This window comes from Anabrus simplex, chromosome 4, assembly GCF_040414725.1.
Source record: "Anabrus simplex isolate iqAnaSimp1 chromosome 4, ASM4041472v1, whole genome shotgun sequence".
Classification (NCBI taxonomy): domain Eukaryota; kingdom Metazoa; phylum Arthropoda; class Insecta; order Orthoptera; family Tettigoniidae; genus Anabrus; species Anabrus simplex.
In genome coordinates, this window is record NC_090268.1 from 73089621 (window position 1) to 73110676 (window position 21056).

The 21056-nt window shown below is 38.9% G+C and overlaps 1 protein-coding gene across 1 annotated transcript in view; it reads left to right on the top strand.

Annotated features, from left to right (window-relative positions):
• The window catches only part of jub (LIM domain-containing protein jub), a 165286-nt gene that overhangs the window by 102539 nt on the left and 41691 nt on the right, over positions 1-21056 (top strand). The window contains exon 3 of the mRNA XM_067146231.2: positions 15216-15385. Coding sequence (XP_067002332.1) covers positions 15216-15385 — 170 coding nt within the window. The remainder of the gene's footprint in view (positions 1-15215; positions 15386-21056) is intronic.

The window sequence follows — 21056 nt, forward strand, 5'->3', positions numbered from 1 at the left end:
ATTTAAGAATGGAGGAGGCCTGGTATGTGGTTGAAATGGTACATGCAGCTCACCTCCACTGGGTGTGTGCCTGAAAAGAGCTGTACCATCGCAGGATGATGACACGAGTTTACTTTTTACTATTACAGGTGGATTGTTACCACTTCTCGCGAGGCAAGTGGCTCAAACCCCACCGTCGAAAATATTGAAGGTTTTCTGTGGTCTTCTATTACAATCTTGGACAAATGTTGGTACGGTGTTTTCGTAATAGGTCACGGTCTAATAATTCTCAGTTTCCCGTGATACCCAACGTACTTTCCACATCGACTAAGCCCCTTTTGTAGCGAAAGAGGCTGTCTAGTCGTTGGAATAATCTTCCTCATTTGCATTCCGAGGAAAATTAAATCTCCAAGATATCTATGCGAGGGTAGAAAATGAGTAGACCAAAGGTAAATCGAACTTGAAGTGTAATGAAACTAACGTGAAAATACACGAAGAACTGAGGTTGCACGTCGCCAGAAAAAAGTGCTTTGTGTTCTTTTACGAGGCCCATCACTTCGATTGTAGCTCCTGGAAAGAGCATCTGAATGAAAGCCCAAGGGTCGAAGCCGAAAATGATCTTGTCTCCACGTGGTATCAAATTGATCTTCTTGGTAAGAAGGCTAACTTAATGGACTAATCATAAAGTGCCTTTACAAAACTTGCTTACAGACTACTGTTTATTTAATTATGGTTGTGGTGCTAATTTAAAAAATGTGCATCAAGTATTACATTTTTTCTATTCAAAACAATAATATAGTATACTCACCATTCAACCATCATTGTTTGTTATTAGAGCTTAGATATCTACGCATTGTGAAATAGTAAAATATGCCGGAAAGTTGTGATAAATATACCTTGTTTGTATTAAAGAGTCCTCAGCCCCTAGACTGGTTGGATTCCAAATAGCTTCACCGCCAGTTGTCGTAAATAGTCCAGGCGTCGCTGTAGAGGTGCGCGTTTGAAGTGAGGTAATTTCCTCGTTGGTTTACCTCCAGAACCAGGTTCTATTACCTATTAGTCTGCCGAGCCCACTGAAATGCATATAGCAACAGACCCTACGGGCGACACGGTCACATCATTCATCTCAGGAATTGGCTGCATAAGAAGTGTTCTTTACAACAACAACAATAATAATAATAATAATAATAATAATAATAATAATAATAATAATATCTTATTGTGCCATCTCCTATCGAAAGACGGCGACCAACATTGCAATATTGAGTTTGGATGCAGTGGTACGAAATGGGGTCATAGTGCTCATCCCGTACCAGTCGATGAGATTCTTAAGCCACTAAGTTCGTCGTCTACCGGATACGTCTTTCTGTCCTTCCTTGTTTGACAATTAAGGGAACTCTATACTTGTCGTTGCGCATTAAATGGTCGAAATAAACCAGCTTCTGCTTTTTTTATTGCCAACATGACTTCGGTCTCTTTCCGTAGTTTAACTGAACTCGAAATTCCGTATTTTGTCCTTCCGTGAAATGCGGAGAATCCGCCTGTAACACCCATATTTCGAATGTCCCCTGTCTCTTCCAGAGAGCCTGGGTAATTGTCCATCCTTACATCCCATACAGGAACGCTGGGAAGATATGGGCGCGGATCAAGCGGAGCCTAAAGTTCGGTTGTAGGCTGCAGTTGCTAAGCAATTTCCTCGTCTGCATGAAGATACTTCTCGCATATTTGATGTGAACCCGTATTTCTTGGCTGCAGTCCCAATGCTGATTAGGTATTGGTTGTGTTTGTCGTGTTTGAAATCATTTTGTAGCGTGCGACTTTTTAAAGCCGGGAGTGTCCGAGGACATATTCGGCTCGCCAGTTCTGTAGCTGCTTTTCATTGTACACCCCATGGGGAGTTACATGTTCCGCCGTGTGATGGTGTTGTTTATGGGTGTAGGTGTGATTGTACGAGCCGGGAATGGGAAGGAAGCGGCCATGGTCTTGAGAATGGTACCATCCCGGCATTTGCCTGAAGTTAAAATGAGGAAACCATGGAATACCATGGCTGACGGGTGATTCAAACCCACCTGTTTTCCGAGTACAGAGCTAACAACCATAACCGACTTGGCGCAACTCACTGAACTAACCTCTTCGGTTTTGGTTGTGAACCTTACCGACGGCCTCATTACCGAGAGTAAGCTGACTTTCTGCTTACTGCTGCCTAAGAATACGGTTTTCTTGACGTTATCTTCATGTCTAAGTATACCTGCAGGCCCTCTGCGTTGTATGCTAGCAACATCGGGTCGTCCCCGTAGCAGAGATGGCTTGGTCGCTCCCGTTGATACTGATGCGTGTACTTGACGGTTCTTCCAGAGCTTCCGGCGAGGATATTGTCTGAGTAAATGTTGATTAGAGGTGGTAATGCTCAGCCTTATCGGACCCCGTAGTGGATATCTATTTCTTCTGATTGGTTTTCCTCAAATCTTGACTGTTGCTTTCTGTTCCCTGTACAAGTCGGCAATGATTCATATGTCTCGGGCGTATTTTAATGTATTATTTTAACTTCTAACTTGAATTATATATATCTGTACTTCCAGGCAATGCCTTATTCTATTGGCAACTGTATTTTCTATAATTTTATTAAAAAACAAGGCATTGCGAATTAGATCTGATTATTTTAATCTCATCATTTTTCACCATAATTTATTTTAATCTCCAGTCATTGGATACATTTTAACATTTTAATCATTATATCATATCATGTCGTCCATCTCATACCATTAGGGGCTGATGACCTTAGATGTTAGGCCCCTTTAAAGAACAAGCATCATTATCATTATAATTATTATTATCATCATCATCATCATCATCATATGTCTCGGGTGTCAAGTGCGATGTTCTGCTGAATCTCAATCTTCCCGTACCTGACTTGGTCGATTGCCTTTTAGTTGTCTACAAAAACAGCGTAGACATCCTTGTTCGGCTCTGAGCAACACTGGGCAAGTACATGAATATAGAAAAGAGCATCTCTAGTCCCCAGACCATTGCAAAATCCGAACTTTTTTTTTTTTTCAGTTATGTCTTAGCTCGGATCCTGGCGTGAATAATTTTCAAAAATTTCTTCAGAATGTGGCTTATAAGACTAATGGTTCTGTGTTTCGCATCATCTGGCGTTTGTCTATATTGGGAAGAATGATAAAAGTGGACCTGAGTCAGTCTTCCTGAATTATTCCGGCTGAGTAGATTTTGTTGAAGACCTCTGTCAGAGTACTGATTCCTTTGTCGTCCAGGAATGTTGAGGAGTTCTGCATACAATTCATCAGTTCTAGGAGCCTTGGCATTCTTCGCTTGGCAGATGATGTGCCACACTTCGCCCTTTAAAATGGCAGGACCTGTGTTCCCTTCGTTGACACCATTTTCTGCGGGCCTGTCATCACTGAACAGTTCTTCGATATATGTCTTCCAAAGCCTGAGCTTGTAAGAGACGTTAGTCACGATGAAATGGTTTTTGTCCACCAGAATCTGACAGCCTCTCTTCCTATTTAACCCGAGGTACTACTTTATATTTTAGTGCACGTTAAAAGTGTCGTTCTTTTGCTACCTCTTGATATCTTTCTACCATTCATTTTTTTTGCAGCCAGTCTTCCTCTTAATTTCGTTGGGCAGTTGATAATATTTATGCAGCTCTGTTTTTCCACTTCCAGTGTTCATCCGTGAGTTCAAGTTTATCGTCGATCATCCACGAGTACATCTTGATTTTTTTTTCCAAGGATTATTTTCCTGCATCTGTCAGAACCCACTTCACTTCTGTCCAGAACACTTCTATATTTCCATAAAAGATATTCATTTTGTTGAAAGCTTCGGACAGGTCATGTTGAATACTCCTCCGAATGCTTTGTCTTTGATTCTGCTAACGTCTATCCTCGCACGTCTCGCGGTCTTAGGGATTGCCTTGAAGAGCAGTCGGATGCATACCACCATAGGGTCCTAATCGATTTGAAACTGTTGCGGAAGAGGTGGTTGACCAGAATGAAATCAGCCTGGTTTCGGACGATGTGTACGGTGGTATCCTGAGGTGACTTTCAGGTGTAGAGTCGCCTGGCTGGTAATTTGAACTAAGTATTAAGCACAACGATATGTTCTTCCTGGCCGAACTGCACTAGCCTGCCGCCCCTCTCGTTTCTAACGCTCAGAAAAAATGTAGTTCTTAGAGTTAAAAAACTCTTGGTCTCGGCAAACTTAAAAACATTTCTGATGCTCTCCATGGCAAAGAAGACACTGTCGGTGCATCAATAATGGAAGTCCCTGATTTCGTTCAGTTGGAGGATGCTTCAGTTATGGCATGTGATGTAGAGAGGGTGTTTTCTGACCTGAGTACAAAACCATTTAAAGTGAAAATGGCGCAAGTTTGTGTTTGAGCACCTGTTGCATCATGCTGTGATTAAGTGTAATCAAGACTTTTGAATTTAATTGAGAAACTGGAACATTTTATTGTTGTACGGTATGTACGGTTATTTTGGCGATGTTTAAAGTGTAACATTTATTTTCTTAATATAAAATTATTGCTAATTGATATCATTTATATTCTTCAATGCATATTTAAACATTTTAGTGCATATTTGGAATTATATTTTGGCATTTGTAAAGGCATACTCACCGGAATCGTAGTGATCATAATCATCGTGCCCAAAGCTGTTGTAAGCTCATACCTTGGGCACTTTACCTCAAGACTGGGTAGGTAATGTGTAGCTACTGAATAATGTTGCGCTCTTGAGTAGCTGTTATCGCATACTGGGAAACATTTAGGCATTGCTGTCGAATTGTTAGTGCCCCAAACATGTACCATATGATATTCCTACAGTACGTACAGCTAACTATGGAGTAAGAAGGATGTACAATGATGTAACCACGAACCTACTCCCACGTGACGCGTCCCAGGTGGCGGATAGGGGGTCCCTAACCGGTGGACTTGAGGGAAATAAAATACCTCTCGCGGACCAAACACACAACCCCCTGTGGGCGGGGGGCGCAGACGAAGAATACACACATGGTATCCCCTGCATGTCGTTAGAGGCGACTAAAAAGGGTGACCAAGGGATGATTGTGTATTAGAACCATGAAACTACTTGTGATTAGTACCACCACGCGGGGAACACCATGCGTCGCTTTTACTTGCCCGTAGTACCACTATGTTAGGTACACAATAGGTTTGTGATTAGTAGCAACAGAGTGCGTTTGCTGGCTTTCACAGTACCTGTGATTAGTACCACTTAAGGAGTGACACCACGGGTGAGCGCCACCATGGTTCTGGCTTGCCTGTGATTAGTACCCACTGTATGAGGAACACCACGGGATAGCGCGAGTCCCTGTGGTTAGTACACGTATGTGATGAACACCAAAGGTTCGCGTTGCCTGTAAATGGCGCCGCAATGTTACGAATGCTGCATGAATAATAATCCTACGGTCGAGCGAGTGGTTGCGCGATGTGGGTCACGCAACTGTCGGCTTGCATTCGGGAGATAGTGAGTTCAAACCCTACTGTCGGCAGCCCTGAACAAAATTTCCGTGGTTTCCCATTTTCACACCAAGCAAATGGTGTACTTTAATCAAGGTCAGGGCCGTTTCCTTCCCCCTCCTAACTCTTTTCTATTCCGTCGTCGCCATAAGACATGTCTGTGTCGGTGCGATGTGAAGCAGATTGTGAACAATAAAACATCCTATAGCTTTAGCATTTGTGTGCAGCCATGTTTATTTGACGCTTTTTAAGTTGCCTGCATGCCAGTTTCGACGTTCCATTTTAAGGCTCCCATGCACTTATGCGATATTCAGTTCAGGACTGTATCTGATTAGTAATTGCGTTGTGGTAAATGGAAGCCCCTCCAGTGGCGCGGAATTTCCAGGAGCGCGATATTATGGCAGTTGGTACAATCTCAGTACTTCGGTCAACTGCAAGGTATCGCCACGGTAAATAGTCATGGATCCATATTTTGAAAGAAAAGGTTTTAGTCATCGCTCTTGATGAAGACGAACGTGAACCCCGATAGGCGTAAGTATTTTACTTATACCGGTACTAAATTTGCACAGCTTTTTCTCGGCAGATTCATTATGTCATGTATGTGTAAACATATTTATAAATCCCATGTGGGTGGGGGACGTAGATGAACATACCCAAGGTATCCCCTACCTGTCGTAAGATGGGACTAGAAGGGGCGACCAAATGATGATGGATCTTGGACCATGAGATTACCTGTGGTTAGTACCACCACGCGAGGAACACATGGGTCGACTTTACTTGCGGTTAGTACCATGATGTGAGGAACACCATGGGCCTGTGATTAGTATTATCGTGGGTGGATCACTATGCGTTTACAGTACCCGTGATTAGTACCACGATATGCGGAACACCACGGGTTTACGTTACTTGTGATTAGTACCACTGTGAGGAACACCACAGGTCTGGGAGTTGCCTGTGATTAGTACCATTATGAGGGGGCGGTGACCTGAATTTTGGACTCCTTTAGACAACAAGCATAATCGACTTAGGATTTTGCTTTGGAAGCAGACCCTTGTTCAGTTTATACAATTGTTGTAAGTTATTTTGTGCATCGTGGATCGGATCCACTGATAGTTTTAAGTTCATAATCATTGTCCATCGTCCTATTTTTGTGTTCTAGTCAGTAGATGAATTTTGGAGTTATTTTACCTTTTAACATTGTGAGTTGGATCCGCTGATTATTTTAAATTCATATTCATTCATTCATTCATCATCATCAATCATCATCATCTTTTGAATTCTGGTCAGTGGATGAATTTTGGAACTTTAATTGCCATCACATTTCGTCTCATCTCGCACTGTTAAGGGGCCTGAGACCTAGATGTTAGGCCTATTTAAACAGCAAGCATCATCCTCGTCAAATGTTTATAATTGCATAAAGAGTTTTAAATTGAAATATATATCAGTAGTTACTATTTATATTTTTATTTCAGACGAAGAAAAAAAAAAAGCAGCGCTTTGGTCCATAATATAAATATGTCGAGAGAGGAACTAAGAGAAATGTAAACATTGATTAGTCAAATCCTGAACGATATCAGAAAGATGTCCGAGTGGCAGCAGTCCATTCGCTAAACAGCGATAGTCGTCCCAAATTTTTTATCGTATCTGTATGTGGGCTGGAAGCCTTTACCAAATGGCTGAGCGAGTTGGCTGCACGGTTCTGACCGTGTAGCTGTTAAAATGCATGCGGGAATTGGTGGGTTCGAAACCCTCTATTGGCAGCTATGAAGACTGTTTTCTGTGGTTTCCCATTTCATTCGCAGCAGGCCTAAATAAGGCCACGGCCGTTTCTTTCCCAGTTGTAGCTCTTTCCTATCCCATCGTCGCCGAAACCCTGTTTGGAGTTGGTGCAACGTTCAAACACTAGCAGATTAGGAAGAAAAAAAGACCTGGACCGAACGGTACAGAATCGGGAACGCTAATGGGCTCGTGATTGTGACGTTTTAATTAATTTTATCGGGCAAACACCAAATGTTGCATCAAAGATCTTTTACGTTACGATATTGTACAACACAGAGTACCCAATGGATTTCTTTTAATTTTGTCGGCCTGTGCTAGGATAGAGACCAGCGCACAACCATGGTTCCACAGAAGGAAGAATCAATCAAGGTCTCAATCTATATTGTGATATCGTCCGGCTCCTTGGCTGAGTGGTCAGCGTACTGGCCTTCCGTTCAGAGGGCCCCGAGACTCTATTCTCAAACACAGCGGATGCTGCCCACCCTCATCGGAGGGTCTGCCTTACAAGGGCTGCACCAGACTAGGAATAGCCACGCGAAATTATTATTATTATTGAGCCCTTCCCGCGTCCAGGTACGACACAGCCATAATATCCCGACAGTCAGATGTAATCTCAGGGTATCTCTTCACATAAGAAAAATATTTAATTTTTCTTCTAGGTTAGGTTTTATGTGAATTCAGAGAAAACGGTAGGGACCGCACGCGATAATCACCGATGAACGTCTCCATCCTATCGCATAGAAGTGTAAATTCATCACCGACCGCATAATTCTAACGCAAATCGCATGATAAACACCTTAAAATCTAAGTCAATCTCCTCACAACTACTACAAATTATCACTCACTGTATTAGAAAATAATGAGGAAACATATTTATTAAACTAAGGAAAATAATAAAGAATTGAGAACTCGTGTCGTCATGAACTTCTACAATCGTTGCTTAAAATCAATACTAATTCGTAAAATTCAACATTTAAGTCAGTGCTGGCTTACTAACAAATTAATATAATATAATTAATTCACTATTTCTGAAATGAACTCAAGTTTCCATATCCATAATCATCTTTGAAAAATTAAATCAATCATTTACATCTATCACTGTATCACAAGTAAATCGTAGTTTAAAAAAATTGGAATTCCTCCTTATAATTTATAAAGTCTGAAATCATGAAATCTTAATTCATTAATGTAGTATATCCTTGGTGAAGAAATGTATTATGATGACTGACGTGCTAAGGTTTCCATCCCTATTGCCTCTTAAATTACGGCTCCTAATTTACTATCTTCTCATTTAAAATTATAACATGAATTGTAAATCAATACTCAAAATATAAAATAATCTATCTCACTATTTTATCCAAATAATTCTTAATTTACTGCTATACGGCTTAATATGCATCCATTCGTTAAATTTATCTCTAATATATCATATGTGCAAGTAATTCAATAAGTATCTATGTTATGATATCTCGATACTATTTATATGTGTCGCTTCTACTATCTATATTGGTTGATCTTGCGCCTCGGGTTTATCAGTATATGTATTTAAATAAATTCTCGTATATCCCGCTGTATCTGAATTTTCCACAGTATTTCTGCAGGTATTTTGCCGTCTTCTCTTAAATTATAATAGTTATTTTTTAAAACTTCTGCCGTAATTTTTACAATTTCCTTTCCTTTCTTCTACGCAGCAACAGCATGCTTCCTCTCTTCTCGAGTTCAGTTTTTCAAGTAAGTTTTTCAATAATCTCTATTATTTTACTTGTTTTTTTGAAACAATTTCCCTGACATTGCTCTGTTCTGCACCGCCTTTGAAAGATAGTCGTTCCAAGTTAATCATGGCCTATTGTATTCACATGTCAAGACTTTCTTGTATACTCTCTTGGGTCTGAGTGGTCGATACCTTTCCTAGGTGCCATTTTGGAACTCGTCCGAAAATGCAACGGGCACATTATTATTACCTGGCGTAGGGGTTACCGTGATCAACAGAACGGTTCCTCAGGGTGAGGCCCTTGCATTGCACTTCGCTTGAGTTGACCCCTACAAATACCCTAGTTTCGAGATGAAAATACTGTAATTACATTATGTGTTGGATCAGGTAAAAATGCGATATGCAGAAATAAAATGTAGCTTATAATGTAACCTGACTAAGTTTAAGGTTTCGATGAGCCAGGGTGTGTCTGTTGAGTTTGTTTCCATTCTTTTTTAAAGATTACTTTCAGTTCTTTCTGTCAAACCACTACCCCAGTGATCAACTTCCTGAGAAGCTTAGAAGTCATCAGAGTTCAGTGGGTTGATTCTAAGCCTCGGTTGATTTCAAGAACTATTCTGAAGGTAGGCCTATTTTCCTTGGTGGTTTACATTCTCATTCCAGACAGAAAACAACCTTATTTCAAGTTCAAAGATACCTTTCTCAGGCTTAATTGCCAACATTATAGGTATGCATTTTACCATGAATGTATACTTTCATATTTTCCGTGAGCCCTTTCCATCACATTACCACAGAATTCAGCAATACTTCTATCTCAGCCTCAAAGACATTACCGTCCTATAGTCATGCAAGTATACTTTGCGCCTTTCAATACATACTGTACCCATGGCCAGTAAGCAGTAATGTGCAGAAATAAAATGTAGCCTGGATATTAGAAGCTTAGCGTAAAATCATGAAAAATCAAATATATGTAATCCATTGTGACAAACCACATCACATGTAAGTGTTAAGGTATTAGTCCCAGTCACAAATTGTTGGTAAATCTAAGACACTAAACGCTAGTTGAAGTTTAAAGCCTGAAATGCAAACAAAATATAATTCATGCAGTAGACGGTTAACATCCCAGCTGTAGTCTTGGAATTTAGGGAATGAGATAGAAAAATCCCAAAAGGATAGCTGTCCTTGCACAAGGGTTACCATGAAGATACAGCCTCATAATTAGTTTTTTCAACAATATTTAAATAATATTTTGAATGAAAATGTCTGCAGTATTATTTATTGATTCAAATAGGATTCCCATAAAGAGGCAGCTATCCCTGAATGGAAACATTTATTTTTACTATACAAATGGTGACTGGCAATATGGAGAGTGTCTGTGAGAATATTAGTGGCATTTTTTTATAGTTCCAAAATAGTAATGCCAAATCTGTGAAAGTAGTTCATGCAGAATTTAGCTACCACCTCTCGAGCACTGAATAGCAGTCCAATCGCCTCTCAGTTTTGGAATAAGATGTGGTATTTCTCCTCCAGATGTTCAAAGGGCAGTAAGTAATGTCTCATCTTTTCAGCATTAACCTCTTCTGGTTGTGTATTTCCTCCTTTAAACCTCACATTTGGGTTGTTAATAAAGCCAACATTCTTTTTGCTCTGGATTTTACCAATTTCCTCTTCCTCTGATTAAAAATTGACTAACTAATTTTTTTAATTGACAGATTACTGATTTTAGTATGTGATGTTCTTAGGAATTACAAATTCTAGCACTGAATTACAGATTTTATATGTAGTCTCCTTTGGTACTGAAAATATGTTACAATATTTACCTATTGCAAAATGTTAAAAAAAACCCAAGTGCTTCCTTATAGTCTCAAGAGTTAGCCCTGTGGTGTACTTATTGAATATAAGATCTCAAGAATTTGCTAAGCCTGTTAAGGATGTAAAATGTTTCTAGCGATCAGAAAAAAGTTACTGTGGTCATTTATTGGGTTAATTGTTTTATCTTCGATATTTCTGAAATCTTCATCATTTTCATTTTCAGAAGTTAGCACATCAGATAATACCTAAAATAAGACTTTTAGTTAAGAAGTTGCCTTTTGTGTCAAAAACAATTGAGGAGTTTGAATGAAAAACCATGAAAGTGCCACAAAATTGAAATTGAGTTTTTTTGCGGGAGTGAATGTACATGCCAAGCTAAAGAAGGTGATAAACCAAAGTGCCTAAGCTAATAAAATTAGTTTTTACAGACATGGCAGGGAGGGGCTGCTGTTGCTCAGTGTTGTAAAATGAAGAACCATGAATGTGCCAACACCATGCTATCTGGCTTAGGTGAGTGTTGCCAGAAGAGGTAGAGCGCATAGTGAGAATACAGAGCTAAGAGAGGCAAGCAAGAAACAAAAGCAGCAGAGAATGGAAGCAGATTCTCTGCTGAGCAATAGTTATAGCTGGAGTTGAGAAAACACCTAAGAATGTGAGCACAGTACTGTTCAAATAAGAACTACCATGCTTAACACTAGTTCAGTATGACTGAACCTTTCTATGGTATTCCATAGAATGGTGGGTTCATGCGGCTCTAACCAGCTACGCAACGAACATCTGACCTCCTTGGTGGCATGTGACCAGTTGCAGGCAGAGTGCAGTGTTGCAGATTGGCAGACTCAGTGCCGAGCTTTCAGGGATCCAGTTTCTCATGACAGAACATAAGTTCCATGGAAAACCTTAATTTTTTCTGTTATTTCAAGAGTAAGAAAACTAGCTTACTGGACAAAAAATATTCAAAATAAGAGGACATTTTACATTGTTTAAGAAGCCTCTCTCGTGGACAGTCAAGATTTTCTTCTGATAACGCAGAGCACAGTTCTCTGCAAAACGTAAAGAATTTTACCTTATTTTCTTGACACAGCATAAGCCCAAACGCCTGTACAGTATCATTTTACAAGGAGTCTGTTGATTTTACAGAAAATCAGTAGTATACAGGAAATGTTAGCTGTTTCAATCTTCCTGTAAACTCCCAGTCGATTGAGCAATTTTGAAGTCACGTGTGTCTTGAAACCTCCCCTTGGACGGACGGACTGACTCTGAATATGTAATTATGTGAAATATATTCAGCAAATAGATACAAAAGCTAAAAACCCCTGGTATTGTGATAAATATCCCAAATAATTTCAAAAGAAGGGAATGCAGAGACAGTGGAGCCAGTACAGTTTTATTTGTATAGATTCAAAAATATGGACTCATTCTTAAACTTCCATCGGTTGCATCTGATGTAATATGTACAGTGGTCGCATTTTATGTTCTCTCTCACTTCGTATAGGGCAGCTCCACTAGCACTATTGAGTAGCTGTGTTTTGTTTAGTGTTGTTTGAAAGTGTAATGGTCAGTTTTTGTGGAGCCTTCCCCATTGCATGTTGTAACCAAAGCGATCTCCCAGGCACATTGCACCTGATTTTGCAATATTATGTAAAGTACATTTTTCCAAGCTTTTTATTCATTACAGTAGTTATCAAACTCATTTCATAACTAAGTAGTGTACGAATATATCAATAATTATAACAACTCACACATTTTGTGACCTGGCGTATCAAGCACATTGTGTCGGATCCAAAAAGGATTTTCTCTGTTTTTGATTTTTCACAGGTTTTCTGCTAAAATATGAAAGAAGTACAGTATGTGATCTGTGACCAATCCTGTGGATCTTCATGAAATAATGTATAATGAGTTATTTAGAGAATGATAACTATGAAGACTTCTTGAATGAGGATTTTAGAGAAGTGACATTGCTTCAGAGAATGAAGTAGAAGTTCACAAGGTGGTTTTGAAATGAAGCAGGAGGGTGAGGAAACTGATGATGAACATTCACATGCAGTTACCAATTATTTTTTGGGAAAGGATTGGATCACGAAGTGGAATGATGATCCACCAGTCAGAAGTGTACGAAGGCGACCACAAAACTTTCTTACTCACCTCCCAATGGTTATTGCAAGGCCTCTCAAATGTCCAAAATCTCACACGTGCAAACTGAGGCGCAGAGATCCTGTGCACAGTGCATCGGTCCCGCTTGGCTCGGCTCGGACCAACGCTTCGTCTCTTGGCTAAGCTCGGCTCGGCTCAACTCAGCTCAGATTTGGAGCGCTACGGAGCAAGTGAGGAAGAGGGAGACAGGTGGAGTGAGCGAGACAGGCGTGGGGAAAGAGCGAGACAGCGCTATTGCTCAAATCGAGGAGTGGGGGTCTGCATTCTGGTCAACCAAGTGAAGTCGTCTTTTACACAGTGCATGCACCCTGAGAGGCCCTGGATTATAGGAAACACAAAGTCCGGCAAGAACTGTTGTAGATTGTTGGAAAAATGTTATTCCGAATTAAATCTTAGAAAATATAGTTAGATACACAAATCAGTACATAGAAAGCATCAAAATTGTTTTTTACCAGAGAAAGGGACATAAAACACATTGATTGATATTATAAAATTAAGAGCGTTCACTGGATTAGTGCATCTAGCAGGGGCGTACAGAGGAAGCAGACACAGTCTCTAGGAACTTCGGGGGAATGATGGTGATGGAATGAAAAAAAGTTTAAGATTCTGATATGATGCCTACATTTCGATGAGCTTTCTCCAGTTCATGATTTTTTCAGCATATTTTTGTGCATGACTGCCAGAGCAGGTATTGTCTTGGACAAAACACAACAGTTGACAAAATGTTTCATAGCTTTCATGGTAGATGCTCTTTTGGACAGTACATACCATCGAATCCAAACAAAACTGGGATAAAAACTTATGCTCTTGTTGATTCAAGAATGTTTAATTCCTGTAATTTGGAAATTTACTGTGGGAAGCAACCTTGGGGGCTTTCATGATTTGTAACAAGCCAGCTGAAGTAGTTACAGGATTGGCTAAGCCCTTCTCGAGTTCTGGTCATAACATAACTGCAGATATTGGTTTAGTGACTTGAATCTTGTCAAGGAGCTAAAAATAGGAATTAAACTGCCTGTTGTCAGTACTCTGAAATGAAAGGGTAAAAAATACAACTGCCACCACAGTTTCTTGCTACCAAAGATAGACAACAATATACTAGCATGTTTGGCTTCAATAAAGAGACGAGACTACCTTAGTGTCATACGTCCCAAAACAACATATGAATGTCATTCTTGTATCCACAATTCATAATGATAAATCAATTGATCTTGATCCTGGAGAGAAACATAAACCAAACATAATTACCTTTTATAATTCAGCAAAGGGAGGAGCCGATACTGCAGACAAGATGTCTGCTATATATGTAGCTCGAAACATCAAGTGATGGCCAATGGACATCTTTTTCACAGTGCTGAATATAAGTGGTATCAATGCCCAGGTTATCTACCTGGTAATGGATTAGAACCAATGCAGAGAAGACTTCCAGCAGAGGCTGAAAAATTTCGTCCTTGCACTGAAGAAGAAAAAAGATGATGAATAATCCCCAGGACTATCCAAAAGATGCAGGTGCACAACCTGCACCACTGCAACTGGAATCAGACCCTATCAAAATATGAATGCAAGGTATGCGTGAATGCAGTTTGTATGTCGCATGCAGATTTTGTTTGTCCAGCGATCTTCCCTAGTGCTATTGAGTAGATTTCTCTTTTCAAATGACCTTTGAATGTGTATCAGTAAATTTATAGTTCAGTTTATTTGAATACTTTATACTAGATTTCTGTATTATTATTATTTGTTGTTGTGTAATCAAAATATGTAGACATTTCAGAAATATTATTTTGTGAATAAAATGTTATTATTTTCAATAAAATATACATTTTTTTTTAAACCAACATATTAGAAGAATTATTTAAATGAAATTAAGTTTTTTTTTTAATAGTTAAAGATAGTGTAGTTTTAGGAAGTGCCATTTGGGCTCATTGCACTTGACTGGAGGTTAAATATGGTACCTAGAGCTAGAATAAAATATTTAGATCAAAATATACAGAAGTAAAACCTCAGGAATATTTGTTTAGCAACCATAGTAATTCTTGCAGTTTTGCTTGTACCTGGTGATATTCTGTTATATCCCTCACATTTTATGAGAAATGAAGATATACTGAAATGAACTTAAGGCTTCAGTATTTGTTAGTTCTTAGCACTATACAGTTGATACACTTGTTGCAACCATTCTTCTTTGTTTAATGACTGATGGGAGTAAGAGCCTACGTATTTACATAGTTGGTATAATAAGGATTAATTCTTCCTACAAAAATACAGCAGATTTTTATTTCTGTATTTTAGGCATTTGTCACACTTGCGGAGAGAAGGTAACTGGAGCTGGCCAGGCGTGTCAAGCTATGGGCAACCTTTACCATACAAACTGTTTTATCTGTTGCTCGTGTGGTCGTGCACTTCGAGGGAAGGCCTTTTATAATGTTCATGGACGAGTTTATTGTGAAGAAGACTATCTGGTGAGTTTTTAAACTTTAATTAGCTTGTTACTTCTTATAACTGAGTTCAGAATTGATGGTTATAGCTGAAAGTTTAATGCAGCATTCTAGCTCTGAAATAAACATGCAGTCTATAAATATCAAAGAATTCCAGATAAGAAACATACTAGAAACTATAAAATCTTGTCTTATAGCCTATATCTTATACTCTTATGATGAATGATGTTGAAAATAAACATGATTTTAGAATATCAGTAATTCTCAAGTACTTGTCTTACATAATTAAAACAATAAATTTGAGTTATTTCATTTTGAAATACAGGGTCTTTCATGAAGAATGAACAAATTTCATCAAGCTATATTTTCCCAACAGTCAGTAGTACAAGATTAAACCTAAGACACGTGTGTTTGACTGATGTTCAAGTTTAGTCCTACAAGTGTTCAGTATAACCACCTTCAGCAGCATGGACCACATCAAGGCAATAGGACAATTCCTCCCAAACGCGTTGCAGCATATCATGATCCACTGAGTTGATCACACGTGTTATCCGCTCTTGAAGGTCATCCAGTGTAGTGGGTAGTGGCGGAACATAAACTTTGTCTTTGACGTATCCCCACAGGAAAAAGTCGTGAGGTGTGATGTCTGGGGATCTGGGAGGCCATGCGAGTAGAGCACGATCCGTAGCAGTGTGTTGACCAATCCACCGTTGAGGCACTGTTTCATTCAGAAATGTTCACACTGGTAAGCTCTAATGGGGCAGGGCTCCATCTTGTTGGAAAATGAAGTCGCATGAGTGTGTTTGCAGCAAAGGGAAGAGCCAGGTCCATAACATTGCGAGATAGCTTTGTCCTGTGACAGTGTTGGTGTTGAAGAAAGGGCCATAAACCCTGACATTACTGACCGCAAAGAAAACATTTACCTTGGGAGAATTCCGTTCATGCTCGATTGTAGCATGTGGGTATTTGGTTCCCCAAATCCGAACATTGTGACGATTGACACAGCCATTGATATGGAAGGTTGCTTCATCACTAAAAATGAGGTGCGAAAAGGTATCTTCATCATCATTTTCCATGTTCAGAATCACAGCTCTGAATTCCATCCATTGTGCCTTGTCAACATGTCTCAGTGCCTGAACCAGCTGAAGTCTGTACGATTTCATGTGCAGGCATCTTTTCAGAATACGCCAGATACTGGTACTGCTCACCTGAAGCTGACGGCAACCTTGAGATATGGATTTCCGGGGGCTCCGAGTAAATGCCCCTTTGGATTCTCCTCACATTTTCTTCTGACTGTGCAGTTCGCGGTCAGCCAGGGCTTTTTCCTTTACACAAACATCTTGTTTCCTGGAACTGTTGGAACCACAGTCGGATGTTCTTGGGAGAGGGCCTGTACGCGTTGTTTTTAAATCTCCTATGGAACTCGCGTTACACCATGATCACAGACCCGGTCCTTGCGAACGCAACAACACAGAATGCTTTGTGCTGAGGTGTTGCTATTGTTAGACTCGCGCGGCAATTGAGTGAGCTCACTGCTGTGCAGGTTGAATGGAGTTTGGGGAAGGGGAGGAAGGTGCGGAGCACTCTACTGACTACTAATAGAAATGTGAGGCCACACCCTTTGTAACAATATGCAACTCGTTCCGCTGTGTGACTTGGGTATGGCGCAATAAGCCTTCGAAATCGGTTCATTCTTTATGAAAGACCCTGTATATAAATTATAAACATTTTGTAAAAAGATATATGGTGATTTATTTGATATAGGCAGTTGAAGAATGTAAATTGAGATATGAACCTCGTCTGCTGGAGTCAAGATGATGATAATTTAGATTTAATTGACTTCTTCTTCTTCTTCTTCATTAATTGATTGGTTTGTATATGTAGTAGACTATCAACAGCAAAAGCACCGTACATTGCTTGATGTTGTGCAACCACAATACTATATACTTCTTCACCTTCTGCTTCTGTTGTCTTTGGCCTTATTTGTGTATATTCAGTCCTCAGCCCAAAGGCTGGTTGGATCCTCAACAGCTCCACCATTAGCTGTCATAGATGGCCTAGGCATCACTGAAGAGGTGTGCTAAGGAAATGAGGAGTGATGTAGTTTCCCGTTGCTTTCCACACTGAGCCAGAATTTGCTACTGCATATCAGTCTGCCAAGCCCACTGAAATGCATGCACCAACCGACCATATGAGCAACATTTTTACACCATTCATAGCATGGACTGGTTGCATAAGGAATGGTACTAGCATCGTCCATACCTCAGTCACTTTCATATTGTCAAAGCCAAGGATAAGATGAGAATTTTGCAAGATACGCCCCTGATATGCAGCCTTTCTTTTTTTAATTGTAACTACAGTCTGTTTGGCAAGTTAAGAGAATCTTCCTGCCAGTTATTTAAACAGACACATGCACTGCCTTGGGGTAAGGGGCAACTCCCTGGCACCTCGCTCAGCACAGGCAGTGTGTTACCCATTAGGCAGTAACATACAATTGTCTTCAAACACAGGCTCCTGTGATGCTATATGGCAAATGTTCAGGTACGTGAATTAAGAAAATGTCTTTAAGCATTAAATCTCTTCATCATAAACAAATTATACTATCACTCAAATTTAAATTTGAATACTTTTTGAGGTTAAATCAGCTTTCACTGACACACCTGAATACTGCATGTCAACAAGCACCAACAAAGAAAAAGAAAAAAAAATTAACATCAAGTTTTAATGTATCAAATGTGTATAATTTTTAGTTTGTCATCAACAGTTTGAATGTTATGCTCTGAACAATCTAGAACATTCTCACTATTTTAATTGATGTATTCGGCGGTCCGAATTATTTTAATGTGTTATTTTGTCCTTGTCATTTTGTGCTTTTTCTTGAATGTTTTACGGTTGAGGATGTCTACAAGTTAGACGAAACATGTCCCGTCATATTTTAAAAAAATGTTGTTTAAATAATTAGACAATAAAACTTTTGGTATTGTAAAGGTGGAATTGGATTTAACTCAAAAAGTATACGTACGACAATACAGGCTTTACAATGAAATTTATTTTACGTAATTGAAATTTGAAGTTACATGAAGAAGCAAAATGTGAGAGAAAAATCTATTCTAATATTCCATGGAAACCGTATTGGCTTTAAAGATCTATAGTGGACCTATTACTTTGAATAAACAGAAATTAATGGTACAACACCACATGCCACTTCACATTCAGTCGTGCATGCAGTAATAATAATAATAATAATAATAATAATAATAATAATAATAATAATAATAATAATAATAATAATAATAATAATAATAATAATAATAATAATAATAATAATAATAATAATGTGAAAACTGGACCTGTTAGCTCTCTGGTGGTTTTGATGATGATGATGATGATGATGATGATGATGATGATGATGATGAAGATGACGACGACGACGAGTTGCAGTGTCTTCTTCTTTCTTGTCCTCATCCACTTCGTCTTCTGAACTATCTGGATAATTCTGTAGCTTTCGAGGTTCGATCCCAAGTTCTACTTGCAGATATTAATGATCTGCCATATCTTGCGTCTTCAAACTCATTTTGAAAATACCCATGTACGTGATAGATTACCTCCTTCATATCTGACCCTTCATGCAAACACCCAAATAAAATAAGACATAAAACAACCAGTGATGCCATTTGTCGGCAGACGGTAAAGGGAGAGCACAACAGTTGCACTGAATTTCGCAGCTATAATCCATGAAGTCAAATAGTTACACACGTGGTCTGATGCAAGCAGTAATAATGTCATAATTGTCAAGATAATTATTACTTATCTGTATGTGAGATGTAGGTGTTGTCAATGTACATAGAACCATATTTACGTATTTTCTTGTAAGTGCTGAAGTTTACTGATTTCACTCTGTTGAAACTCTGCTTTGAAAATTGTTCTGTTAATTACTTTTCCTGGGTTTTGGCACTACTATGTTGTGCAGGCGTGAAAGGGAGAGTACAACAGAAACACAGTGTTCTTTACGTGATTATTTTAATTATTTATTTTCAAAAAATATATAAACAAGAACACTTAATACTTTCCAGTGAGTGTTTATAATACTTTCCAGTGAGTGTTTATATCAAGATTCTACCTTGTCATGGAGTATTTATATCACAGGTTCCATCACACCATTAACACATTCATCTCTGACTAAACCTACGCTAGGTTGTACGTTTAATTTTCTGGCTTCTATTGTGTACTTCGATGTATAACAGGACTTTGAACAACACTGATACAGAGATTACTCACGCACACACACAATACCTGACAAAGAGTCACTGCTCGTTCTAGTGACGAAATTGTGACCAGGCGCATGAACATACCCTTCCTGCTGTGTGTTCGGAGGCCGTTCATCCCTCCTTCCCCTTTGAGAATAATAAATACTTCAAATGCTTGGCGGAAGAATTCTCCTAACTCGCTGAACAGATTATAGCAATTCTCTTCTCATTCTCTATTCTTATGTTTCAGTAATTGTTCATTAGTTACTCCTGCTGCCCACAGTATTTTAAGCATCCTACAGTAAGTTCACATTTAAGAGAACTCTGTCTTCTTCATTGTATGTATTTCTAGCGTTTGTCTCTCAACACTGTACAGAAGTATAGACCAGATGGATCATTTTACAAATATTATCTTAAGATAGATGTCCAAATCTGTACATGTAAGGACGTTATTGAATTCACGTGCTGTGTTATGGAGTTGTTAAAGATTATCTGAATTAATTTGTCAGTACTGTGTCATCAATTGCAAATTATCAAAATCGTGAGCTATCAGTACTGTGAATGAGCACAGTGAATGTTGTTGATCCAGACCCCATTAATCTTTAAGCCTTTCTCTATATCTTCAAGTGTTACCCAAAAGGTACTCTCAGAATACAAGTTAAATAATAGTGACAAGAGAACCTTTCCGGTATTTACGGTAGTAATCTCTTCGTTGTTGTTCGAGTCATCAGTCCACAGACTGGTTTGATACAGCTATGCCACCCTATCTGTGCTAACCTTTTCATTTCTACGTAACTGCTGCATCCTGCATTTGCTCTAATCTGTTTGTCGTATTCATACAAGTCACCTCATTATCAGTCTTGATATAGGGTGTCTAGTGCCAATACACATTTTCTATGCAATTAATGTCTTTTTTGATCATTGTTCATTCTTCTGAGAATTTCCATAATAACTTTGTCAGTATATTTTATTAGACATGATATTCCTTTGGGTTTATGCTATGTGAAATGAGACAAACTGCAGGGAACTTGGACTTCTAGTAGAACAGTTCAGGTCAGTTCTGGTTCACCTCTGAGGAAGTTTCCTTGCATTTTTTCTTGTTTCGCATGGCATAAACCCAAAAGAATATCATGTCTATTATTCTGGACCATGAAAACATCAGTCTTAATATTTTTCTGTTTCAGTGATCAGGACTGTTATAGAGTTTGTTTGGTTATTGAATTGGCTTGAATCATTATTCCAACTAAATTATTAATTCAGATTAAATTGTTCTGAAATCTCTTTGAAATTAGTGCAATTCCTCTCCAGATACTGTATCATCTGATAGTAGGAATTCAATGTTATGTCAGAATTTTTGTCAAATCATTTGGCTATAATATGGCTTATTAATCATAAATGTACATTTAAATTAAGTGGTAGGAAGCAGGTTGTCTACTTTTTCATCCAAT